General features: G+C 35.3%; 1 protein-coding gene across 3 annotated transcripts; it reads right to left on the bottom strand.

Annotated features, from left to right (window-relative positions):
- Window positions 1-1,761: 1,761 nt before the first annotated feature.
- LOC149068700 (putative rRNA-processing protein EBP2) lies at window positions 1,762-16,045 on the bottom strand. 3 transcript variants are annotated; one of them, XM_089251004.1, is made up of 10 exons: window positions 15,958-16,045; window positions 14,547-14,604; window positions 12,138-12,200; window positions 11,886-12,040; window positions 11,602-11,725; window positions 10,559-10,648; window positions 10,374-10,449; window positions 5,812-5,911; window positions 2,203-2,326; window positions 1,762-1,875 (listed from the first exon to the last, which is right to left on the bottom strand). In XM_089251004.1, the coding sequence occupies exons 2-10, from the start codon at window positions 14,592-14,594 to the stop codon at window positions 1,813-1,815; spliced, it is 843 nt and encodes a 280-aa protein (XP_089107130.1). In that variant the 5' UTR covers window positions 14,595-14,604; window positions 15,958-16,045; the 3' UTR covers window positions 1,762-1,812. The 3 variants fall into 3 exon arrangements, with proteins under 3 accessions (XP_089107130.1, XP_089107131.1, XP_089107132.1); XM_089251005.1 differs by having other exon boundaries at window positions 15,833-15,987; XM_089251006.1 differs by having other exon boundaries at window positions 15,931-15,958.
- Between the last annotated feature and the right edge of the window lie 9,078 nt (window positions 16,046-25,123).

Genomic DNA, 25,123 nt, shown 5'->3' with positions numbered 1-25,123 from the left:
TAGTTATTTGTACTTCATCGTACTAATATATATACAATACTTCTAATTTAATATATTTCTTTCCTCCATGGGCTCACCCACTTCTGGACTATAACATTTATTCTGAGACACTGACTTTTCTTTAAGAGAGAGTAGATTGCAAAGTTCACACACAATCTAATGGATAGCAATAAGTAACTATGCCATCCAGATAGTAATAAGTGCATTGAAACCTGTTTGAGTTGACCATGGACAGTGCAAAAATTTTAGATGTAGTCCTTCCCTGAAAAACTATTTAACTCAGACAAGTGACTGATGACATTGGGGGGGGGGGGCATTGCTCCCCAGCATCAAAGGTGAAGTCGACTGATCTAATGCATATATGTATAGATGAATTGACATCACCATGCCCACCAGACTTCCAAGTCTATCTCCACCTATGACTGATTTAAGTCACGGAGTAAAACTGGTTTGACACTGCCATACAAGGAACAAAAAGCAAGATTTATGATTTTATTTCTTCAGTCCTTCATGACTCTCTTTCCATTTTTTCAAATTTTTTCCAAGAATGATTTCAGCATATGAAAACACTAAAACAGGTAATTACACAATAAAAGTTGGATAAAAAGTTTTATAAAATTTGAAAATGACAACCAATAAGTGTATTTTAGCTTACTGTTTTACAAAATATATTTTATCAAACTTTTACAGTGTAATCGCAGGCCTAATCCCCTACAGCTGTAAGTTGCACGGAATCCAGTTCTGCCTTTGAATATTTTCAAGATTGCGCAGGTGTAAGGAAGGGTTTTTTTGGGGGAAAAGTATAATAGAATATTCCCATTTCATGCATTGATAAAATGCTGATATTTTTTTTATGCAATTTCAAAATACAAGTACTGTATATAGTTATAGCATGTTTGCAGAAGTTGCGTACCATCAAAGTTGTCTACGTTGTATATCCTTAATTTGGTTTTTTTTTTTTCTGTTTAAATGGTAAAAAACTAGACGGATCCAGTTTTTCATTCCAATAGCAACCACTCAAGTTCTTAAATGCCAGATTCATTTGTTTGGCACTTACAGTATACACTTTGGAAAGCTTGACAATCTGAGCTTTATCAAAATCTCATTTATTGTATGCTTCCATATACTGAGATTTCCATTACCATTCCTTTTTGTGTGCTAATGCCATTACTATCCCAGATAACTTATTTGAAACTAAACGTTTTCATTTTCAACTCATCTAAATGAGCAGATGAGGATAAAAGATATGAAATGCGTGGCACAGACGAAAAAAAAAGTCTCACAAAAGAAATTACATAGCACAATCTTTGCTCCAAAGACATACACTCTTCAAATCAAAGTCAAACTCAAGGAACTAAGAACCCCCCCCCCCCCCAAGACAAGCCGCTCAGACTATCTACAACTTTAACTTTTGATTTGTTCCAAAATACATTTTTCAGATTTCTTAGAAACCTTTTGCAGACTTGCAGGGAAAAAAATCACCTTTAAAAAATGCTTGATCTCAGGAAAAGAAACCACAGTTACTTCACTTTTTCCGGAAATCAAGGAAGGCTGTTTTTAGCATGATATGCATGTGTATGTATTTTTTTTTTTTCCCATGGTCTAAAAGTGGCCTTAATTCAGAAATCCTTGTTTGGAAGTTAATCTTATGGAACAATGTTTTTATTCGCCAAAAATGTGGCCATACTTAATTACAGAAGATTTTACTGTAATAAAAACTGAGTGCATTAAATGGACTTCCAAAAGAAAACAAAGTAAAAATTGTGAAGCAAAACATAAATATGACATTTATTAACATTTGAAAAACCTCATTCATCTTCTTCTTCTCGTACTTTTTGGACGAGGCCTTTTGCTGTTCTGCATGGAACGTTTCCCCTGGAAAAAATGAAAAGATAAAATCAAATTTAATTCACAAAATTTTCATTATTTCAAAATTTTGTTATCCACAAAAGATATGGATCAAAAAATTATTAAAAATAACTTTTTGACAACAAATTTTTCTTTTAAATTTTCAAAGTCCCATTTCCAGTTTTTTCGAAGGAACATCTGTCATCGGCAGATGTTGAAGAATCACTGTTGCTTCTATTCCTCCCATAAAACTGTGTGCAGACTATCTTCTACAAGATTTCTTTGATCAAAATGAAACTAGCCAAGTAGTCTTGAATAAAATCAATGGATAGTAAAATTTTCTATTAAACTCACCATTCCTCCATAAGAGTTTCCCTTTCCAGATATGAAAGCAGAACTATCTGCAGTATTGTATTTGGACCTCTTCTTTCTTCCACCATAACCATATTTTTCATTCTTGTACATTTCTTTAAGTTTTCTGTTAGAAAAGAAAAAAAAAAGTTAAAATTTGTAAAATGGAAATTAAATAGTAATTGTGCAAATACTGAAAAAAGATTTCACTGAAAATAAAAAATTTTAACTATATACAAAACTTACTTTTGTGTACAAAAATTTTATACAAAAATGTTAACGTATACACCATTTAATTTATATGTGCAATTCATTTACATGAAATTTCATTTTAAGAAATCTGTTTTGAAAGAAAAAGACAAGACAGGACAATACCCCATGTCACAGATATGCCCCACAAGGGTGGTGCTGACAGGGCTCCAGCTTGGGACACAATTTTTTTTTCACACTATAAATTCCATACTATAGATATATTCCTACTTATAGAGGGCCTGTGAAAAATCTGGCCTGGGACAAGAAAAGGGTCCCAGCCTAGAAACCCTAGCGACCAAGTGGTGTGGTGGTAAGATGCTAGTCTACCACCGTGAAGGTTGCCATCACAGTCCAAGGTTCAAACCCGGGGAGAATATAGATAATATTTTCCTAATGAGCTTGAGCTGACCACCGATATATGGTGCCTTCGTTTCTAACCCAACTAATTAACGGCAGTTAATTGCAAAATAGTGATATAGCCAGAGTTAGTGTTTAGTGAAGTAGCCTAGGGACCCTGCTGTTGGGAAATAGTCACAGATACACAAATGTAAATTAAGGTCAATTAGGTTTTACATTAATTTCCCATCCACCATCTTCCACAAATTTGTCCCTATATGATTTTTCCTGTTCTTTTATCTGAAAATTTGGCCTGGTGGAAAACATTTAAATCAAATGAAAAGACACTTGTAGCCTCTTCATTTGACTTTTCACTTGATATGTAGTATAACATTAAGATTTTGAAAAGTTTTTTTGTTGTTACAGGAAAGCATATTTTTATCAAGGGAACAACTGATGGCGCCAACTGAAAAAATTAGAAAAGGCAAGACTATAAAGTAGGATGGGGTGGGGTACTCTCCTTAGACAACATAATCATAGCATAACAAAAAAAATTCCAAAAGAAAAATTTATCTAAAAAAAATTACACTAATTTTTTCCTTTTTTTTCCATAGCACTATTTCAGTATCCTATAAGATTGACTCAAATCAAAGCAAAATGACAGAAATGATGGTTACAAAAACAATTTTTGGCCAAAACAGTGCACTAGCAACCAAAGAATTCTTTTCTGTTCTCCTCACAATATAAATAACAGTTGTGTTTTTGTTTTGTTGTCTTCCTGTCCAATCTGTCAACCCTCTTCGACAATGCACAGCAAATTATGAAGGCATGTAAGATTTATAAGAATGATGCTCCTCCAAGATCGCTTTCAGACGTACAGTGCAGAATGTGTAAATTACAAGCTCCGATGTTTATTTACATCGGAGGTAAAGGTGAACCGAATGGTTTTACTGCGTTGACATCACTTTTTTAAAGGGATTTCTTTAAATTCTACTGTTCAATACCAGTGTAATCGTTTTTGAAAAATTAAGCACTTTTATTTCTAGCTGTTTGCTGAGTATTGTATACATTATTTATGCCTCTCTATGCCTTACAAATACAGAAGACAATGGAATACTATTGGGTAGTATCAGAATCACCAAACCTAGAATAGGCCTATGTATTCCACTGCTTTGTAATGCAAACTGTTGTTTCACCTATACACAAAATGTGCACCATAATTTCGAATGATGACTGCTAGTTACTCGGTCCAAGACCATAAAAAGTAAATACAAAATTATTTTTTCCTTCCAGACTTTTTCAATAACTTTTCAATAACTACTTTATTTGTTGAACTCTCAAATTGAGGAAAATAAAAATTAATAAACCAAATGGTCTACATATACAACCCCCAAATAACCTTGAAAATGATACAATTTCTGCTTTGGCAGAATCATTAATTGCAATATACCGCATTTTTACTATTTGGCAATATATTGATGATAAATTAAAACCAATTACACAAATTTTGTAGATAGGATTTAGTGACAAAAGTATGACATTTTACCGAAAAGTAGAATAAGTGGGAGCCCTGCAAGAGAATTAAGAAATTCGAACATTGTTCGGGCAAGTGAGTACAGCTTGAGGAAGAAAATACCTTGAGTATATAAAAAAAGTCACCCCTCCCCCAAAAAAAGTGAAATTTTTTTTTACCTTACTTATCAAACCTATCATACAGTGAAACCTTTCTACAATGATACTCAATATAAAGATAGATGTCTCTACAGCGATATTTTTTCAAATCTTGTTTGAATTGCCTATAGTGTAATGTGAACTCCCTTTGGTACAACGATATCTTTTACTATGATAAATTCCTCTACAACAATATATATTGAAGAGATTTGAAACAGCTATAATGATACTTCATTCTATGTTTCACTCAAAATTCACCCTCAATATATTTTTTAATTACTCACTAGTTTTTGTTTTTTCCTGGGTGTTTAAAAACATCTGTATTTAGAATTATCTACACTAAAAAATTTTAATGAAGTTGCCTCGAAGCTACTTTTTGTGTAGTGCACAAAAATGTTATCATTAAAGTTAATCACTTTACAGTTTGAACCAATTTAATGTTATTAATCAACTGATCAATAAGAATATTTTGCTGCGAATAAATACCTATAAATGCATTTTATGGTGGTACTAACATCAATAGAAGAGAACATGAATAACACGTTTATGATATTTTTTCTTGGTCCGCAAAGTATCATTGTATCTGTTTCACCATACTAAATATCAACTAGCAAACACGTGTAACACAGCAATGACATTGCTAGCTCACACAACCTGATAAGTAAATGCTTTCTTTGAGAACAGTTATACAATGTAGTTCAACCAAAATGGTGTTATCCTACCAATGTATGACTAAACTCTCAGCTAAACATCTGGCCTACAGAAATTGAAACAATTTTGACAAAAAAAACAAGGAAGGCAAGTTTGAGAGTAAACAGAGATTGGCTTCCTGCTCTCCCTAACATTCTGTCAAAATATCATGCCACCTAACTCTGTAGTCATTCAGCTAACTCTGATCAATTCAGTCTAATGCAGAGATTCCCAACGTGGGTGTTAACATCCCCTTTGCAGCGATGGAAACTTTCAGGGGGGGAAGGTAAAAGCTATGGGTAAAACATAGGATCCTATGAGTTCGATTGCATTGGGGGGGGGGGGTGATGGGAGAAAAAACTTCTGAAGGGGACGATGGGACAAAAAAGGTTGGGAAACTATGGTCCGAATGTCAGAGAATGATAAACCTGTCTCACATCACATCGAATTGACTCCCATTTTGAGTGAAGATGTCAATAAAACGGAAATTGTAATTCAACCAGACTGACTCTTTAGCTTAAAATCACTTAACTGTGATGCTGGCTTCAAAAAATCTACATTGTTTTATCTCACCACTTTATACTATGATAAATATAAAAAAAAAAGAACATACTCATTTACTTGGAACATACACATGGAAAATGTTTGAAAATTCATTCTCACCTCTTTTTACTTCCTCTGTTGCTTTCGGCTTTTCCTTTTTGTGCCTTCTGTGGTTTTTCTTTCTTCTTTTCTCCAAGGATTTCATTCACATCTAACTTTCCTAAAAATGTGGAAAAAAATTGACATTTGTTAAATGTGAATGTATTAGTTTTCAATGAAACTGATAAAATCAACAAGTTATGACTAATCTAAATACAGGGGTGGGAAGTGACTAAGTCCATTTTGGAGCAGAAAAATTCAGGATTTGGAGCAGATATTTATAAATTGGAGCAGTGAAATTAACAAGAATATTTTCGTTAACCCTCAACCCTTTTCAAAATAAAACTGCACTGTCTTTTGTTATCAAACATTCTTTCGTCAGCTTCATTTTTGTTTCTGGTGTTTTAGGCTTTTGACACCTTGTTTGAAAGAGCGGCTGTCATAAAATTTTTTGCATCCGTCTATTTGAGATGATTTTTGCTTACTGAGGGCGCTATTTGCTGCCTTGAACAGCACTTCTTCAAATGAGCTAAAAAAATTTTATAAGTTTTTAATTTTTTTATACTTGGAAAGAAATTGTTGCAAAATGGGAGAGAATTTCGAAGAATCAACTCAATGTTTGGCGATTCCGCACTAATTATCTGGCGAGATTGTCGATCTGACACCCGTTATTTGGTGATATTGACAATTTAACGCTCGTTATTCGGCAAAGTTTCTAAACTAACATTCGTCATTTGGCGGACATGCGCTTTTTACACCCGGAATGAAATTTTTTTTCACGAAACATCAGGATTTAACACAATGACGATCGACTACAGTAATTTCTGCTTGCAGTGGCGACTTTTTTTTTTTAAACGGAAACACTCGCATTTGTACTTTAAAGCTGAAAGACATTGCAAACCATCTTCAGTAACACAATCACGGACAATATCGGGTTTTCGCGCTGGAAAGCCCGATGAGGTGCCGATAGTTTAAGTATAGTGGAATAAAGCACGCTCTTCTCGGAAAGAATCATTTCATGGCTAGCAGGAACAAAAATTTTTTGGCGTCCTTTCCGAAATTCCGGGCATACTGAAGCAAAATTCGCTATTTGGCGCAGAAAAATACAAAAATACGCTATTGGAGCAGGATGGCGCAAGATATTAGTTTTGGCGCAGTGCGGCGCAGAGTTCCCACCCCTGTAAATATAATTGCAGAACAGAATGATTATTACAGCAAAAAATATTTCATACAGCTTTCTTTTTCTGGTGATGTTAGATTTCTGAAGAACCTACTTAAAATGAGAAAATTAACTATTTTGTTTCGAATGATGCTGATAGTATTAGAATTCTGTCACTTTTAGGGAGCAAGTTTTTTTCTGTATCTCTAAGATTTAATGTTAAAAATAAGTAATGGTACAATGAAATTTAGTAAATACAAAAAATAAGATGAAATAAAAAGCAAATGCAAAGAGATGTATTTATAGAAATATTCATTATTCATACTATAAGGAGATAATGCATTTAACCAGGGGAGGTGAATGTTAATCAAATTATTACCTGAACTCTTGTTGTCAATCAAATAGCAACATACAGTACTTTACATAGAAAGCAAAGAAAGGAGCATGGAAACGTGAAGATAAGAATCTGTCAATCAGTATCACAATCATTAAAGGGGGCCCCCACCAATACCTTCTAGAGCAGGAAGCCTTCGCTCGCGATATTTTCAATGCTGTGACGTCACCACACTCCGGCCTAAACGAAAGAAAGTATTTCTTCTTCTTAGCATTCTTCCCGATCCACGCTCTGCTTCTCCAATCGCCATTAAAACACCAGTTCATAACGAAGGCACGTGGTCGTCGATTAGATATTTTTTTCCAGAAATATGACTGACCCGTATTGCAGAGGAAATTATCTGTCAGGACCAAAAGTATCTGTATTTTATTTTCCGAAATGTGAAGATCTGAAGAAGTGGTTGAATTCCATCCAAAGAAAGGACTTCGTACCGAATGATTGCAGTAGAGTAAGTGCTCATTTCGTAATATTATATTGTTTTATTCTTTAAGAAAAACTTTAAAAAAACCAATGGAATGCAAAAAATCAACTCCGATATTAAGAATAGAGATAATAGTGATTCGGCGGAATAACCGAGTACCAAATATTCAGCTAATGTTTTGGCCAGATATCAAATATTTCGTGGCCGAATATTAATCTCCTTAAAATTCATCACCATTGTAAATGAAATTAGTGTTTTTAATTAAAAAATAAAATTATTGGTAATTTTAAATATTGAATTTTAAGTATGTAATTTTTTTATTTCAATAGAGATATTGAAAAACTGGTAATTGGGAGATATTGCCATGATACTGACAAAATTTGACAATGATACATAGTACGTTAATATTACTCACAATGATTTTTGTTTTTAATTAATTACAATTTCATATCCAATCAAGGAAATGTATATCATTATTTACTCCTAACTAGTAATGCACCATATAATTTATGAACTAGTATTTAACTAGTTATAATAGTAGTATATTACATATAATTTAGCAGCAGATTATTTGTCCCATCTCTTATGGAGAACAAGTAATGGTCAGAGACTAAATTAATTTCATGTTATTACCAATAGCCATCAGTCTGATTATGCTTATTTTATGTCTAGGTATGTGAACTGCATTTTTTGGCCACGGATTCGGTAACAGAATCTTCGGCTTTTGACAGAAACAGTAGTAATACTTTAACAGCTCCGTTGAAAATTAAGACAAGAAAGAACGCTGTGCCATGCATCTTTGAAGGATATCCCTCAACTTCTATGGCACTTCCTATTGAACGAAGGTTATCTCCAAACTACAAAAAACACTGAAAGAATGAACGCTTAAAAACGGCCCTTGAGGAAAGTGTGGCTGATGCAGCAACATTTTCTCAACAGAGACAAATCAGCAGTATGGAAGATCTACAGTGATGTGTTGAAACATTTGGTCTTGACAATTTTTATGAAGTGTCAAATCTGTGACAAATTTTGTGTTTATCATTTGGATATACAACCATACCCACAGATTTCGCATTCAGTGGTTGTAAGTAATCTTAATGTTTCTGTTCATCTAAAAATTATTGCATTGAAAAAAATTTCAAAATTTACCCTCCCATATAAGTTAATTTCAATGACTTAATTGATATATTAGACACACTTAAAAGTATGAATCCTATGTGTGAGGAAAATTCCTCTAAAATAGATTTCTTCAATGTTGCTCTGTCTTCTTTGAAGACTGGTGAAAATGAATTACTGATAAATTTTATAGAGGAACAAATTAAGATTGGTCGTTGTGCAAAAAACAACTTGAAATACTCTAATGACATCATAGTATTTGCTACTCTGTTACGTTCAATTTCGCCACAAGCGTACAAATTTATAAGATCTAGCAATAAAATGATACTGCCTCATCCATCAACTTTGAGGAAAATTAGTCAGCGAATACCAGTTTCACCAACCGAGGAGGTGAGTCAAAATTTCTTGATGTACATAAAAGCCAGAGCAAAATATATTTCTGTACAAATAAAAAAGTTATTCTTCTTGTTGACAAAATTTACATAAAACCTTATTTTGATTATAAGGGAGGTTCTGTTGGCATGGCCTTCAACACAGAAGAAGCTGCGAAGAGTCTTTTGTGTTTATGGTTTGCAGCTTAATGTCCCCTTTTAAAGAAGTTGTGCATATTTTACCTGTGTTCAAGATAAATCATGTATTGTTACATAATGTTATCCTAAGTTATTTTAGGTTTAGAAAATATTGGTTTCACAGTAATTGGTGTTGTCACTGATAACAATGCTATCAATAGAAAAGCAATGAGCTTGTTCACAAAGCCACATAAGAATTTATATATGTATCCCTAGCCTCAGTGTCCATCGAGACCACTATTTTTTGTTATAGTGTGTATTTGTTAAAAAATATCAGAAATAACTGGTTGAATCAAACAAATGATGGCAAGTGCTATTTTTACCAAAACTGTACAAAAAAATATATATATTACAGTGGGGTGGGTCAAAAAAATATACGTATATATATATAACGGCGTTACAGTGTGTGGTGCTGCTGGAAAACGATCTTACAGGGAAGACGATTCTAGGACGGAATTCGATGACGTCACGAATCTCGGGGTCAAGCCTTCTGCTCTAGAAGGTATTGGCCCCACACCCTGGAATACGAGGTCCCTGGGCAAGAATTTTGGCAATTTTCTAGTAAATCTACATGAAAAAAAAAAATCCAGAGCTAGAGTGAGCTAGTTCCCCGCCCTATGTGGATCACCCCGTCAATCATAATGAGCATAAAATTTTGGATGATAAATAGGAAATAACTACATTCACAGCAATAGTTATTACATAAAGTATTTCGGACGATAGAGGTTCTACATAGGTAATTAAAAATACAGTGAAAGTCTCATATAACGATACTCAAGGGACCAGAGAAACATATTTTTACTGATGGAATATATCAACACTGTGAAAAGTTAATTGGGACCAGAAATCGTTACACAGGATTTTCTCTGTATTGCTCATCCATGGAAAAATAAGCCATGAAGAAATTTAACAAAAAAAATTAACCTTTTTTACTCTTCTTCAATGCATCCATCAATTCCCTCTTCTCACTTTGTTTTTTCTGCATAATTTCTCTGTGCATCTAAAAACAGTGCAAATTAAAAAAAATTACAACAGACATTTCTTCAAAGCAATTATCCAATAGTATTATTTAAAAAAAAAGAGAAAAGAAAATAGAAACTATTTATTACCTGTTTTGCATTTTTCCTTTGCTCCCTGAGTTCTTTAGCTTTTTGTGATCTCTCGAGTGACATTTCTTTGCTTAGTAATTTCTGTCTAACCTGAAAATAAATGGAAAAATCCAGAATTGGAAGTTAAAAAATTAATTTCGATTCATACATCTTACGAGAATCTAACAGATAACTTTAGTGGATTTTACAAGAAAATCTGATGATAAGCATTACAATAACAGGGTTCTGAACAAATTCTGCTTGATCATTTCCCTGACCAAAACTAAGAAAGAAATATAATCCAAAATATTAATCTTCTAAATTTTGAATTTTTGTTTTTTGAGAGAGAGTTTGTTTTTTCCCTTTACAGATGGCTCTTCAATTTTAGACGTATGAACAAAAATTATGAACATTCTACTCTTACTTCAAAAATCAATATTTTATTTAATATGATTACTTCAATGCTTACTAAATTAGCCACTTAAGTCCTTTCAAGACAGGCTCTAAAGGATCGGCTTTTTTTCTTTTGCATTGCTAAATCCTTCAGATTTTTTTAAATCAAATATTTGCACATTTTTGCTGACCTTTTTTCACTTCCAATTTTCCAGGTTGCTGGAAACCCTAAACAACTAATTAATTTTCTAGCAATGTTAAAAATGCCTTTAAAAAAGGGGGGGGGGAACAAAATGGGAATTTCCCACCAAAATGATGACAGTTGAATAATATGGGGGAGGGAGGGAGAATGGTTCTAGGTCACTTTATGAAGGAGATGTGTGATCACTTCAAATACAACCAAATTTCTGGTACAAAAGAAAGATTTGATTAGAAAGTGTATAAGCCTACAGATTAACAAACATTTAACGTGACTAACACATTAAATGCACAACATTGCATAACGATTCGTATTCCACGGATTCCTACCGTTAAGAGTATAAGAGGGAAAGTATTTTTCTATTTTCATACAGCCTAACAATTTTTTTGTTTTTATAGCAAAATCAAACTTTGAAGGAAAAAAAGTTCTGTATCTCATATGCCCCACTCGTGTGAAAGTACCAAATTCTCACCTTAGTCATGTGCTCATCAGATTTAGCCATTTCAGCGAAGTAATCGCCTGGCCTCTGAATTGGAATTCCCAGCTTATTCAGCTTTGTAATAGCTTTTGCTGCAGCAGATTTGGCTTGATTTATACTGAAATAGAACAGGAAAAAATAATAATAAATCCACATTCAATTTCTCACGTTGATTCACAGAGTATAGAAAGGAAAAATATTTTGATGCATATTTTTTACTGAAAAACCAAAATTTCTCAATCGCAGAATAATAAAGGAAACAAAATAAATATTATTACAATGCTATTTCTCTCTTGAAATCATGCTCCGCTTTGTCTTCCTCACTTTTGGCCACTCGTTCAAGCTCATTGCTATTCACGAAGGCGGAAATATCTAATTTTTCGATCCAGTCCAGATTCAGCTTTATGACTTGCAACTTACTATTCAAACCCTCCTGAAGAGTAAAAGAAATTTATGACAGCGTGCATTTCATCATGCAAACTTTAAAATAAATAAATAAAAATGATAATTTAAACAAGCTATAAACTCACGACATTATTCACTGGAATGATGCTTTTTGGATTCAAACTTGCGTTTTCATTTTCTTCAAGCACCTTGAAGAAAATGGGAAAAACAAATGATTCAGGACACAATTTCTAACATCCAAACATATGATCACTGATAATCATGAGATTAAATGAGGAACAAAACTAAAATATTAAAAGACGATATGAAAGTAATAATGAAATAAGTTCATTAACAGTAAGGGGGAAAAAATCTCACAATAAACAGTGACTATAGAAGCTTATACAGTCGAATAATTGCAAATTAATACCAAATTGTTTATGATTACATCTCAATTCCATGAGAAAAATCAAATAAGCAGATGCAGTTTTTGCAAATAAAACCGTTTAATTGAACTTTTTTAAGTAAAATTCTTAAAACAATATGAATTGCATTTTCTAAAAGAATTCTGAATTCTTCCATTAGTTCCCTGACCAGCTGCTTGCACAATGCATGCAGTGAACATGGTTTGAATAATATTGTAATAGAGTATATATATGGTAAACGAAGCAATTTCACTGTATTTTTCATTACTAGATAAGTGACTATCAAGCTTAAGGACCTGATGATACTCACTTGGGAAATTTCATTGTACAAGCCCCTGATGATGAACTAAAAGCCCTATCCTCATGCAGGTAGCTACTTTATGCCAGTACTAGGCTGGCCAACAATGCATATAGTTTTAATAGCATGAACTATAGCAGAACTTAACAAATTGTAACGGAAAACAGTGTACCGGAGAGGATAAAGCACACAATACAGCGATGGACTACTGCAAAATTTCGTAGGTTTGGTGGGGGGGGGGGGGCAGTAGTGGTTGGTTAGAAGAACAACAACCCGGGGGGATGGGTTATAGGATACCCCTCACAGGATTATTTTATTTTATTGCTCTGGAAGCATTCCCCCCCCCTTATCAATCAGTGCTACAATATGCTATGTTAGCCAAACTACTACTGTTGTTTCGCCACATACTTTGTGGGCCAACTGTTACTAAACCAATCACACGCACCTTTTAAGATTGGCTATCTTAAGAAGCATCATGGGCAAAACGATTTTTCTAAAGCTTCCCCTACCTTGCTATACATGCTTGCCTACCTACCGTATATACTCGTGTATAAGCCGACTCGTATATAAGCCGACCTCCCCACTTTAGGTCCACCAAAATCGCAATAAATTGAAAACCAGTGTATAAGCCGACCAAAAATAATCCATGCATTTCAGAGAAAAAAAATTCTTATATTTTCATGCAAAATTAATAGTTTACGGAAATTTACAATAGAAAATGATTGAAACTTTTTAATCCGTTTCTTCTGAGTCTCCAACCTCATCGTAATCCATCAGATCATCATAGTGGGTGCGGCATCTTTTGTTTTCATCTTTATCTGGGATGTCTCATCGCCATTGCCACTTTCAAAAAGGGATAACAGTTTCGTCCATCACATTGCTAATGCAACACTTTTTGAAGGATCGGATGATAATTTCGGTGGAAACAGAATTCCACGCCTCATGTACCCATTGGCACACTAGGCCAATGTCAGGTTTCTTCAGGGCACCACTTTTTGTAGTTTCTTTATCATCGGAACTCATCCATTTGATCCACAAATTCTTCAAATAGTCTTTGAAAGACTTGTTGCTCACATAAGGCTTTACAATCGACATTAGCCCACCTGGTATCAAACCCAATGATGTTTTCGATTTCTTTGCCTCATCTTTGACAGTATCGGGGTTTTGAACATATCCCATACCAATAATGCTGGTTTCTCGAAACTGCTACAAAAAATAACTACTAATTGTGGGGTCGAAATTTTCTCAAAACTGACCCGAGTATAAGCCCCCCCCCCCCCCCACTTGAGGAACAAAATTTTCCACAAAAAAACTCGGCTTATACACGAGTATATACGGTATTTCATGCTTACTCTCAAAATTTTCAATCAGATCTCATTTCCATGAGGCTGGGCCATGACTGGGTGAGCCCACGCTCACCCTTATGTATGACTGGGATTACACTATAAAAGTATATGAAAATTTGTTTATAAACCTCGAAAAATACAACCAATAAGCTTATCATTTACATTTGAGTGAATGCTATCGATAGGCCTAAGCTTATTTGTTGCATTTGTAAAATTTCATTAAAGAACTTTTAAAAAACTTTTATAGTGCAATGCCAGCCTAACGCATTTATGATGTATGCATGCAATATGCCAAAGTGTTGCTATTAATCTTTGAGATCCAATTCATAAGTCAAAGTTAGAAAACAGGCATCTATTAATACTACTCAAAAGAATAAATCCTCTTGCTTTGATGACAAGTCCCATCATGAAAACCCAATCACTGACCAAACAACATTCATTTTCATTAATGATCAGCAATACAAATATGCAAAGGAAATATTCTACCTCCATTTCTGAATCAGAGCCGCTTCCGCTTTCATCTTCGTCCGACATTTCCTTTTCTCTGTTAATTCAAAATTTAAAAGATCATGTATTTGAAAAATAGCATGATTAATTATATTATATGATTCCAAAAAAAGAAAAATAACACACAGGCCTGACGTTCAATTACAGCAATATGTATAACATGCAATACAATGACTCGGCTAATGAACGCTTCACATAAATGAATTTTCGGAACAGCTTTGGTATAAGGGACACGCCAAATTGGCTACTTTTTCCAACAATAAGTCGCCAGTGCCGAAGCGCTGTGTTCTGCAGGGTTGTCGTTGTTCTAGAATGTTCTTTGTTAAAAATGGTGCCGCTGGTTGTCGTTTTTCCGTGTTCATAGCGCGTTTTAAAATTTCAAACCGGTCTTCCCTCTCTCGCTCTTTTTTTCTTCTAAATGACGTCACCTTACAACTGTTGCGTTTTGAATGATTTGAAAAACCGTTGGAAGATTATATATATATATATATATATATATATACGGAAGGAAGAGAAAATGATCTAATGTAGTGTGTGGTTCGGATTGATTACTGGATACCTCTCAGGTTGTACATTTAATATTTTCTAATATTTATTCTTTTCAGCATACAGGATGCCCCTGTATCCTTTTTATTTATTTTTCTTACTTATTTTATTTAAAAGAATCTGAATTCCCGGAAAGAGTCCGGGTTTAATTTATAATACGTAGAATATATTTATTTTTACAACATGCAGGACCGTTGTTTATTTAAGAGTGGATACCTTATGTTGTTTTGATGTTTAGTCTTAGATAGTGATATTTTTATTATTATAATTACGCTTGTTGATTTTAGCATTTTTATGCTTGCTTGAGCGTCAATAGCATCATATTTATAATCCACATCTTGTTTCCATTTCTCTCGTTTCATGATATTTTTCATATTGCTTTCTATGCCGTTGATTTTTTTTTTCTTTCGTCGCCCGTAATGTGTCTAATGGCCTTGGCGACTTTGGACGGGGTCGTCGGACATTTTTGGCGCCGAAAATCGCCAAGCTGCCCTTGGGCACAGCATGAATTAAGCGGCCCTTGAGGTTCAGGTCAAAGATGTCAGTGAATACATGCTGTTTAAATTTTGGGGCACTGGGCAACCTGCCCCATGCGAAAGTGGGGCCCTGATAAAGTTAACGGGGCTCCATAAATGTTTGGTCCCAACGATTCCGAACTCGTTATGATGGAGGTCAATATGAATAAAATTTTTTCTTACACTACACAAATTAAAACTCACATGAATTATATAAGGTAAAAAAACAATTCAATAAACAACGGGCTTTATACAATGATCAAAAGGGTAATCAAGATTATAAAAGAGTACAAAACCAGCACCAATACAAACATGAAACAACCACTCACCAAAGTAAACTACAAAAACACAAACACGTGGGGGAAAAACTTGTACTCAGAGTTGCCAGATCCTCAAAAGTAGCGAAACAGCAGCCTTAAATATTTGGACTTGATATGTCAGTTCACAAAGATCCAAATACTTAACCTTTTAATTAAACTGACCATATTTTCTCGAGATAAATACGGGACATCAGGATTCCAAATACGGGCCATAGCTAATTATCGCCAAAAATGACGCTAAAATCGAACAAAAGCGCCAAATATTGTTGAAATAACGGAGAAATCACAATGGCTGGAAATGCAGCATTACTGCTAATTGCAGTGGATTAAAATGAATTCCACAAAAAAAATTTTTCACTAAGACAAATGTGGGAGATTCATATACTCATTTATAGTTGTAGTTATCATAATATAATTTATAAGTTGAAAATAATTTCAATCTTTGACTTCATCGAGCTTATATTAAGCCGGGTTTTCCTAAGAGAAGGTTTTCTGTGCCACGTGCAACGTGAATCGCCCAGCACGACGTCCACCAACACCTCCTAGAGAAAGAAGACCTCCGCACTCTGCTTGTTATGTCAGTAAGTAGTCCATTTTCCCTCAGAAAATTCAGGGGGAAAAAATTCCCTGCTCGTACCAGACCAGACCAGCATTGGAATTTTCCCCCATTCCCAGCGCCAAATGGGCTGATAGTGGGAAATCCAAACGGGGCCCAGATAGGCCTATGAAGAGAAAGAAACATGTATGTCAGTGAATGAGTGTATGTGTGTGAAAGAATTGATTTTGGTGAAATTCGGGGAGCATGGTCATGGCCTTACAGATCTTGTGCCAGGTAAAGAATAAAGCCCACAATGCCGCCACATACCAACAGTTCCAAAGGGAGCCACAGATGAAGACATCTACAACACACTGTAAATGGATTATTACACATGTAAAATAGCAAGCTCTGATTTAAGTCCACCATCAAAAATTATATCCCCAAAACATATTCAAGCAATTGTCTTCGCAAGGGGAGGAATTTATTAATGAAAGAGATACTTCCAAAATTAATGAAAGAGATACTTCCAAAATTAATGAAAGAGATACTTCCAAAATTAATGAAAGAGATACTTCCAAAATTAATGAAAGAGATACTTCCAAAATTAATGAAAGAGATACTTCCAAAATTAATGAAAGAGATACTTCCAAAATTAATGAAAGAGATACTTCCAAAATTAATGAAATAGATAATTATATGTATAATGACATAATTTCAGAAAACAATGAAGGAAATAATTCCAGCATTAATAAAAGAAATAATAATTTCAGCATTAATGAAAGAAATAATTTCACCATTAATGAAAGAAATAATTTCAGCATTAATGAAAGAAATAAATCCAGAATTGATGAAGGAAATCATTCCAGAAGTAATGAAAGAAATAATAACTAATAAAGGAAATAATTCCAGAATTAATGAAGGAAAATTCAAAATTAATGAAGGAAAATTCAAAATTAATGAAGGAAAATTCAAAATTAATGAAGGAAAATTCCAGACTTAATGAAATAAATAATTTAATCTTTTTTCATCTTTAGATGAGTCCACTCTATCCTTTTATTTTAATCTTTGAAACCCAATATTTAGAGACCGAACTGTATATTTTTATGGGGAAATTGCCAGGCACGAATCGTGTTTTCAACCAGTCACGTGATTTCTTTACATTCGTGGCGCTGCCTTCCCAGCCGCGGGATGTTCCCTCTAGTATAGCCACTAGAATAAGGAACTCCCTATCCAGCCGCCTTACCCTCCAGTAATATAGGCTGGATGAAAATAGCCAATCGCAGAGAGATTCTCATCTTGTTCTGATATGAAGTTCCATTTGATTGATGATATTTCCAGAGCATCACATATATTTTTTTTTTATTGAAAGCAATTCACTCATTAATATTCCATGAGAAATGAACGATTTATCTCGAAGAAATTTATTTCAAACGGAAAAAAACCATTGATCATTTAAATAAAATTGTGAATATTATTATGATCCTAAAAATTATGGAAAATAAAGGTCGTGAAAATAAATCCAGTTGAAACCGATTATTCCCGAAAAAATTGATACACGTAAAAAATTTACAAAGTTTGGTCGAAATTGCAAAAGAAAAAAAAATGGGTGGAGCAAAGTTTTCCATTCATTTCAGATCCTACAACTGAGCTCAGTGGATAGTTACAAGCGAAACCAACAACTTGAACCAAATAAACGTGCATATACAGCAGGCCCGTTCCCAGAAATATCGTTTGGGGGGGGGGACCGAAGTGGTAGAACAATAGATTTGGCCATCCTTTTCCTTTTTCGGTCATTTTCTCACATAAAAAAAATTTACGTGCCAACAAAATATTATAGGCGAGATTTTTTCCCCCACAAAATCCGTCCAAAATTCTGTATTCTGACTTGTTCATGCTGGCAGACAAGACGATGTAATTTCCGATAATTCTGTACTTTTTTCCTCAGACTTGACCTAGTACCTGAGATTTGTCAGGCCCTGTATTTTTCCATCAGATCATTTTGAACACAGGCCCGATATTTGGGGGGGGGAGGAGGTCGGGGGGCCGTTGCCCCCTCCCCCTGCTTTTGAGGGGGGGAGCGATCAGACCATCAAGTCCCCTCCCCCCTGCCATGACCTTGATATACAGCAGTTTTTAAAGAGTTATTACAAAGAATATTTGAAGAAGCAAACAGGTAAAGAGATTCTCTTTTCGCCCTGGAACTCCGGAGTTTATACTGTTCCATCCAAGGGCGTAGCCAGGGGGGGGGACTTGGGGGTCTGGTCCCCCCCCCCGAAATGTGAGAAAATGACCGAAAAAAGGGAAAAAGATGGCCAAATCCATTGTTCTGTCACTTTTGTCCCCCCCCCCGAAATGAAAGTGGTCCCCCCCCCCGAACGAAATTTCTGGCTACGCCCCTGGTTCCATGCATTATATCGATGCTGCCATCTTGTATGAAAAATAATAACTATTTATGTGATGATGACGATTACAAAAAAAAAACAACCGCAGAAGACTTCATTCGGTGTGGTTCCTTGTAAGTGAAGCCGAGGAACTGAACTGGATGTTCCAATGCACGGCTCACCTATTTTTTAGGCACATAAGGAGGTGCCCAAAACAAATAGCCTCAGTAGAAGCAGACGACAGGTGAAAAGAAAGTTTAATCTTTTTTATCTTGCTGCTGCTGCCATCTTAACTTGAAAATAACAACTATTTATCAAGTGAAGCTCATTTTTTAAGATTAGCAGAATACTTCATTCAGTCAAGTTTTTTATGGTAGAAGCCCAAGAACTGAACTGATTGTTATAATAAACGGTTCAGTTATTTTTTTGGTACATAAGGAGGAGTCCAAAACAAATAGCTGTGGTAGCAGACGACACGTGAAAAGTAAGTTCGATGGAATGATATATATATAATTCGATACTCTATTCTTTCCAGGGACGCCGGAAGTCAAAAATGATTGGCGTCGCTCAATGTTGATGAGACATTACTCAGTACGGGGGGGGGGGGCGTGTGTCATAACAACACACATTCTTTGTTGACCATACGTCCTTTTTAAACTAGAATGTCCCGTTTTTTATCCTCAATCTCTATTTGATTTCAGCGATGACGGGTAATTCAACCTACTTTTGTGGAAAAAAGTTTTCACCTCAGTAAAATATGGTAAATCTATGGATGTCTGCTTCAAGATGATCAAAAATTTAGAGTATTTTTTTAATAAATTAAAATATCTACGGAAGTTGCGTACAACATTTATATGCATTGTCTTTTTTTTTTCTATTTCGGTTTGTTTTAAATTCTTTTTAAAGGTTAGCGATTCAAATTTTTTCTGGGAAAGATACCCTGCTATCTCCCACAAAGTTTGGTTCTGCGCACGACCCTGAGCCTGCGTACAGTATATGTAGACCTATTAATGTTATACATACGCTCAAATACATGAGTGTATACATTAGCAGGGCTTGACAAATCCAAAAAAAAAAATTTTACGTGACAGCAAAATATTATAGGCGAGATTTTTTCCCCTACAAAATCCGTCCAAAATTGCGTATTCTGACTTGTTCAGGACCCCTTTCATGCTGGCAGGCAAGACGATGTAATTTCCGACAATTCTGTACTTTTTTCCTCAGACTTGACCTAGTGCCTGAGATTTGTCAGGCCCTGTATTTTTCCATCAGATTATGTTGAACACAGGCCCGATATTTGGAGGGGGGGAGGTCGGGGGGGCCGTTTCCCCCTCCCCCCGGCTTTTGAAAATACAATAAAAATGGTATATATATATATATATATACGTACATTGAGTACATGTTATTTGCCCCCCCCCCCCCGAAAAAACTCGAAATGACGGCCCTGTTTGAACAGAAATTTTTTGACAAAGAATTTTGGAATTTTTTAAACCTAATTCTATAAATTATTATTATGCAAGAAGACACTCTCTGTAATAAAAAAAAACGTGTTTTTTTCTCTCCAAAAAGCTTAACGACGTCTTGTCCGTCGCTTGGAAATAAAATTTAAATTGACTGAATTTAGTACTGATAAAAGGATACAAAAATGCATAATAATAAAATAATAAGAAAAGGGAAAAAGTAAACCCCCCTCGAGAAAATTCTGCATACGTAGGCTGACCATATTTCCTCGACAGAAATACGGGACACTGGGATTCCAAATACGGGAAAATACGGGACACCGCCAATTATCGCCAAAAACGACGTCAAACCCAAACAAAGTTGCCAAATATTGTTAAAATAACGGAGAAATCACAATGGCGGGAAATGCAGCATTACTGCTAATTGCAGTGGATGAATTCCACGAAAAAATTTTTTCACTAAGACAAATATGGGAGATTCATATACTCATTTATAGTTGTAGTTATCATAATATAATTTATAAGTTGAAAATAATTTCAATCTTTGACTTCAATAAAGAATAAAAATTCAAGTAGGCTTCATGCAAAATACGGGAAAAACCGGAACACTTTTGCTAAAAAGTCGGGACAGCCAAAAAAACAGAAAATACCGGGACTGTCCCGGGAAATACGGGACGTATGGTCACCCTATGCATACGCCTATGACTGTAATTAATAAATTTTGAATACAATTAATAGTATTAATAGATAAATTATTAAATTAATGAAATACACGCCGTATATTCAACCCTTTAAGCGGAATTAACAAAATATCTCGTCAATCTTTCGCCTCTAATTTTAGCGTTTACAACACCAGACGTTTAGTCAAGTTGATCTCTCTCAAAAACTTTTCAATTTACCTTATTATTTGTAAGGTTCGTCTATTTTTTTAAATTCCCAAAAGTGTTTTTTTTAACTCAAAAAATAATTTGCAAAAAAATCCATTAATGTCTGCTCAAGAGTGGGGGGATTAAACACCCCCCCCCCACCCACACTCGAATTGACCTTTGGAAGGGGGCAGAAAAGGAGCGCAAGGAATTTCTTCCAGAAAAAATCAGAGTTACTAACTTTCAAAAAACATTTAAATTAAAGAAAAAAAATAATTAAGAATTGTCCAGTGTCCCCAGGCTGGAGCCTCTGAACCAGATCCTCGTAGAGACCATGGTTTCGTTATTCCAACAGTACAAATCTGTGATTACTTCAATATATATATATATATAATTCATTAATTTCATTATATCTATATATGAGACAAAAAGAATTGCACAGGAACGGCAATAAAAGGTTCATGCTATATGCAGCTGGGACAATCAAGGAGGAGTTGAAAAATTTGCCACATCATAGCTTCTAGTCTAACTTTTTGGTAAGTATTTATATGGTCCCCAGGTATCTTGGGCCCCAGGGCTGGATCACTGTCAGCCCTACACTTGTGGGGGGGCAGGGTTATTGGTGTTGCAGTACTGTAGAAATGTGAGTTTTTCTTCATGTGGAGAATATACTGTATATCATTTCAAAAAAAAAACAAACAGGGACCCATTGACAACAGGCATCCCTCATTGTATGCTTATCAGCAGCTCTTTTCACTGAGTAAAAAAGACCGACGGATTCAATTATTGTTAATTGTATGTGCTCAGGAAAAACAGCCTGGAAAACCATCTGAGTGTCTGGTGCCCGCGGGCTTCACACTGGACACCGCTGTTTTTCTCTTCCAATTTCAACAACAGGACGCAAATCCCTGGGGGAAGGATGAATACAAGAAATATCGGAATGGAATGGCATTCGGTTAGGCTGCCGGCACACTACGGTTCGGCTGGCGCGGTTGATCTTATCAGCAACCGTGAAATTTTGCGTGAAAAACACACTGCTGTTAGCAACCGGGTTTTTTTATTTTTTTATGTCACGTGACATCTCGGGATTGGCTAAATTTTTTTCGCCAAGCTGAAGTTGGCTCCAGTTAGCATGCAAATTCGTGCTCATAAGCTGCATTGCAGTAAAACCCCGTCTTAACGGATACTCCCTCTTTTACGGACAAATAATAATTTACAGATGTATAATATAAAAACGTATGAATTTCAAACCTCTTTTTAACGGTCACCCATTTTACATGTATTTAATTTTTTTGTCCTGTCCGTGTTCACAAAAAGGAGGGGGTTTTACTGTATATACTAATAAAAATATTCATGTAATGAAATTTAATTTTCTGTAACAATATTTGCCATTTGAAATTAATTCAGAGCTGAAGAAAGACAACCTACAAGTTGACCCATTTTTGATGCTTTTACGATTCGTGACCAAATCGCACAAATTTTTTTATATATGATGACTGGAATCATCATAATTAATTTAAATAACATATATATTAAAAAACTATTTAAGTAACATATTTTTGAAGTTTTGGCTTGAAGAAAATTATTGGCCATGAATTTAGCACGTTTTTCTTTGTAATTAAAGTAAATTTCCAATTAATTAAATTTCTAATTAATGGAAATTAAGCACAATTATTGTGATTTTGGGAAACCCCATATGACCAAAAAAAAAAGTCAAGGAAAAAATGATTTTCTCCTGTTTAAAAAAAAATATATATTTCTTTTGATGGTCAGGAAAAAAAAATTCAGATAGGAAATCGGAATGAAATTTCTGAATTTCATGTTTTAAAAACCGTAAAAAATCAAATTTTTTTAAAAAAACATTATGATACTCATTAGACCTTTTAGTTCCCAAAAATGTTCATTTGGTGTGATTCAAGTATTACGTCAGCATCGAGGGGGGGGGCGGGGTTTCGGATTTGCGGACATTTGATGACAAAAAGGCGAGGAGGGTTTGAAGGTCACTTACATCATCAACCACCCCCTTATACGAAATTATTTACATGCTTCACACTAAATCTCTTTCCAGACACAGATTTATGGCTTCGCCACGTGCTGGCTATTCGAATTGCTCTGCCCCCTATTCACGTTATAATTTAAAGTTCTTGACCACGAATTACTCAAATTTGCCGCCCCTCTGAACTTGCTACCCCGGCCCGCTTTACACCCTGTACATACGACATCAGGGCCGCAACTAGAGAGGAGCAGGTGGGACTGGTGCCAGGGTCGTCTTAAGAGTATTATGGGGCCCCCGGGCCAAGTGGTTTTTAGGAGGCCCTACATGGTATATCCTTGAAAATTTCAATCGTATCACATTTTTGGAAGGCCCCTCTTCTCTTGAGGCACCTGGGCCGTGCTCGGGTGGGCCCATGCGTTAAGACGGCACTGACTGATGCTCCGAACTCCGAGCCAGACAGGAGCGCAAATGTTAACCTTTCATCTCTCCTTCAATATTAAAAGGGGGCGCCAAAATGCGTGCTTGCCCCGGCTGACCACGCATGTCGCTGTGGCCCTGTACATCAGTATGTATGTTGCAAGGTTTAAGGTACATACAGGGCCGCAGCTGGATACTTTTTTAACTGGAGCTAGCAAGCTTTTGGCGTCCCCGTGTAAGGAAAGGTTAGGAGTGGTGTTAAAGGGGCAATTCGGCGCCCCCTCTAGTTCAGCACTCGATACAGTGGACCCGCTCTCCCTAGTTGCGGCTTTGTAAATCAAAAACTGCTTGAAAAGAACGGTAGGTGTGAAAATTGTCTTAGTGCATTCTTCGATATTACCCGCATACAACGTTTTGCCTAGATCAGCGGTTCTCAATCTTTTTTGACCCACGGAGCCCTTTCCAGTATATAATTTCTATGGTGGAGCCCCGTAGGCCTATTTTTTATTTATTCATCAAAGTTACTGATTTATTTTTATTAAAAAATATTAATAATTATTTTTTTCAAATTTACTGGTTCTTTTTTTAATTTCCTCGACGGCCGCGGAATCCTTGGGAGTTCACACGGAGCACCGGTTGAGAACCGCTGGACTAGATGGTTTTTTTTTCATTGCAAAAACAACAGATAGACAGCCACATTCATATACGATACAAAAATTAATACCAAAAAGACAGAATAATGAAAGCAAAACACACACAATGCAGCTCTTAGGGACATATTTCATCCCCGGTTCATACTTAGGCTTTTAATAAATGTTTCAAAAGTTTGATATGGAGAATTTGCAAATATAAAAATATATTCCTTCAGATGTCTGATTATTTTTACTTCTAATTTTTTATGAATTTATTATAAATGGTTGGGCCCCGTGGTAATTTGTACTCTTTTGGATGAGGTAACTAATTGGTTTTTTGCTAACACGTTATAATCGGGATCCAATGCATTTCATTCAAGTGTTCTAAAATATACATCTCGGTTTTAGCGTAATCACGTTAGTTTATGAATGTCATTATAACCGAGTTTTAATGTGTGCTCATGTAGAGCAAAAAAATTTCACTAGTTAGAAAAATTTAATTTTTTCTTCATTGGTTTTTTTTATTGTTATCAGTGCAAAAGCGCCAAACAAAGAATTAGTTTCCGTCGCATGGAACTTCACCATACAGTTCTTCGAATTTGTCTTTTCCCCTCATTTTTATGGCATCTGAGCAGAGCAATTCCTTTGTCCAGTGCATCCGAAATCCCGTCACCCTCCTTGTCAAACCACTTAATAGACAATGGAAGAGAGCAACCGCAGGTCCAGCCGAACCGTCATCAGGGAGCGCAAGCCTTTGCAATACATGATGACAGCTTTCCGGTTACCCCAACCGTCCCAAAAAATGTGGATTTTCTCGGTTGAAAAAACCGCGCTCAGCGGTTGCAGTTGTATCTGTGCGTTGACAGAATAAAACTATAGATGATG

The sequence above is a fragment of the Pholcus phalangioides genome, unplaced genomic scaffold (genome assembly GCF_987345545.1).
Source record: "Pholcus phalangioides strain wild (caught in Gottingen) unplaced genomic scaffold, Ppha-v1.0 ptg000024l_1, whole genome shotgun sequence".
Lineage (NCBI taxonomy): Eukaryota > Metazoa > Arthropoda > Arachnida > Araneae > Pholcidae > Pholcus > Pholcus phalangioides.
This window is presented reverse-complemented; position numbering and strand designations above follow the sequence as displayed.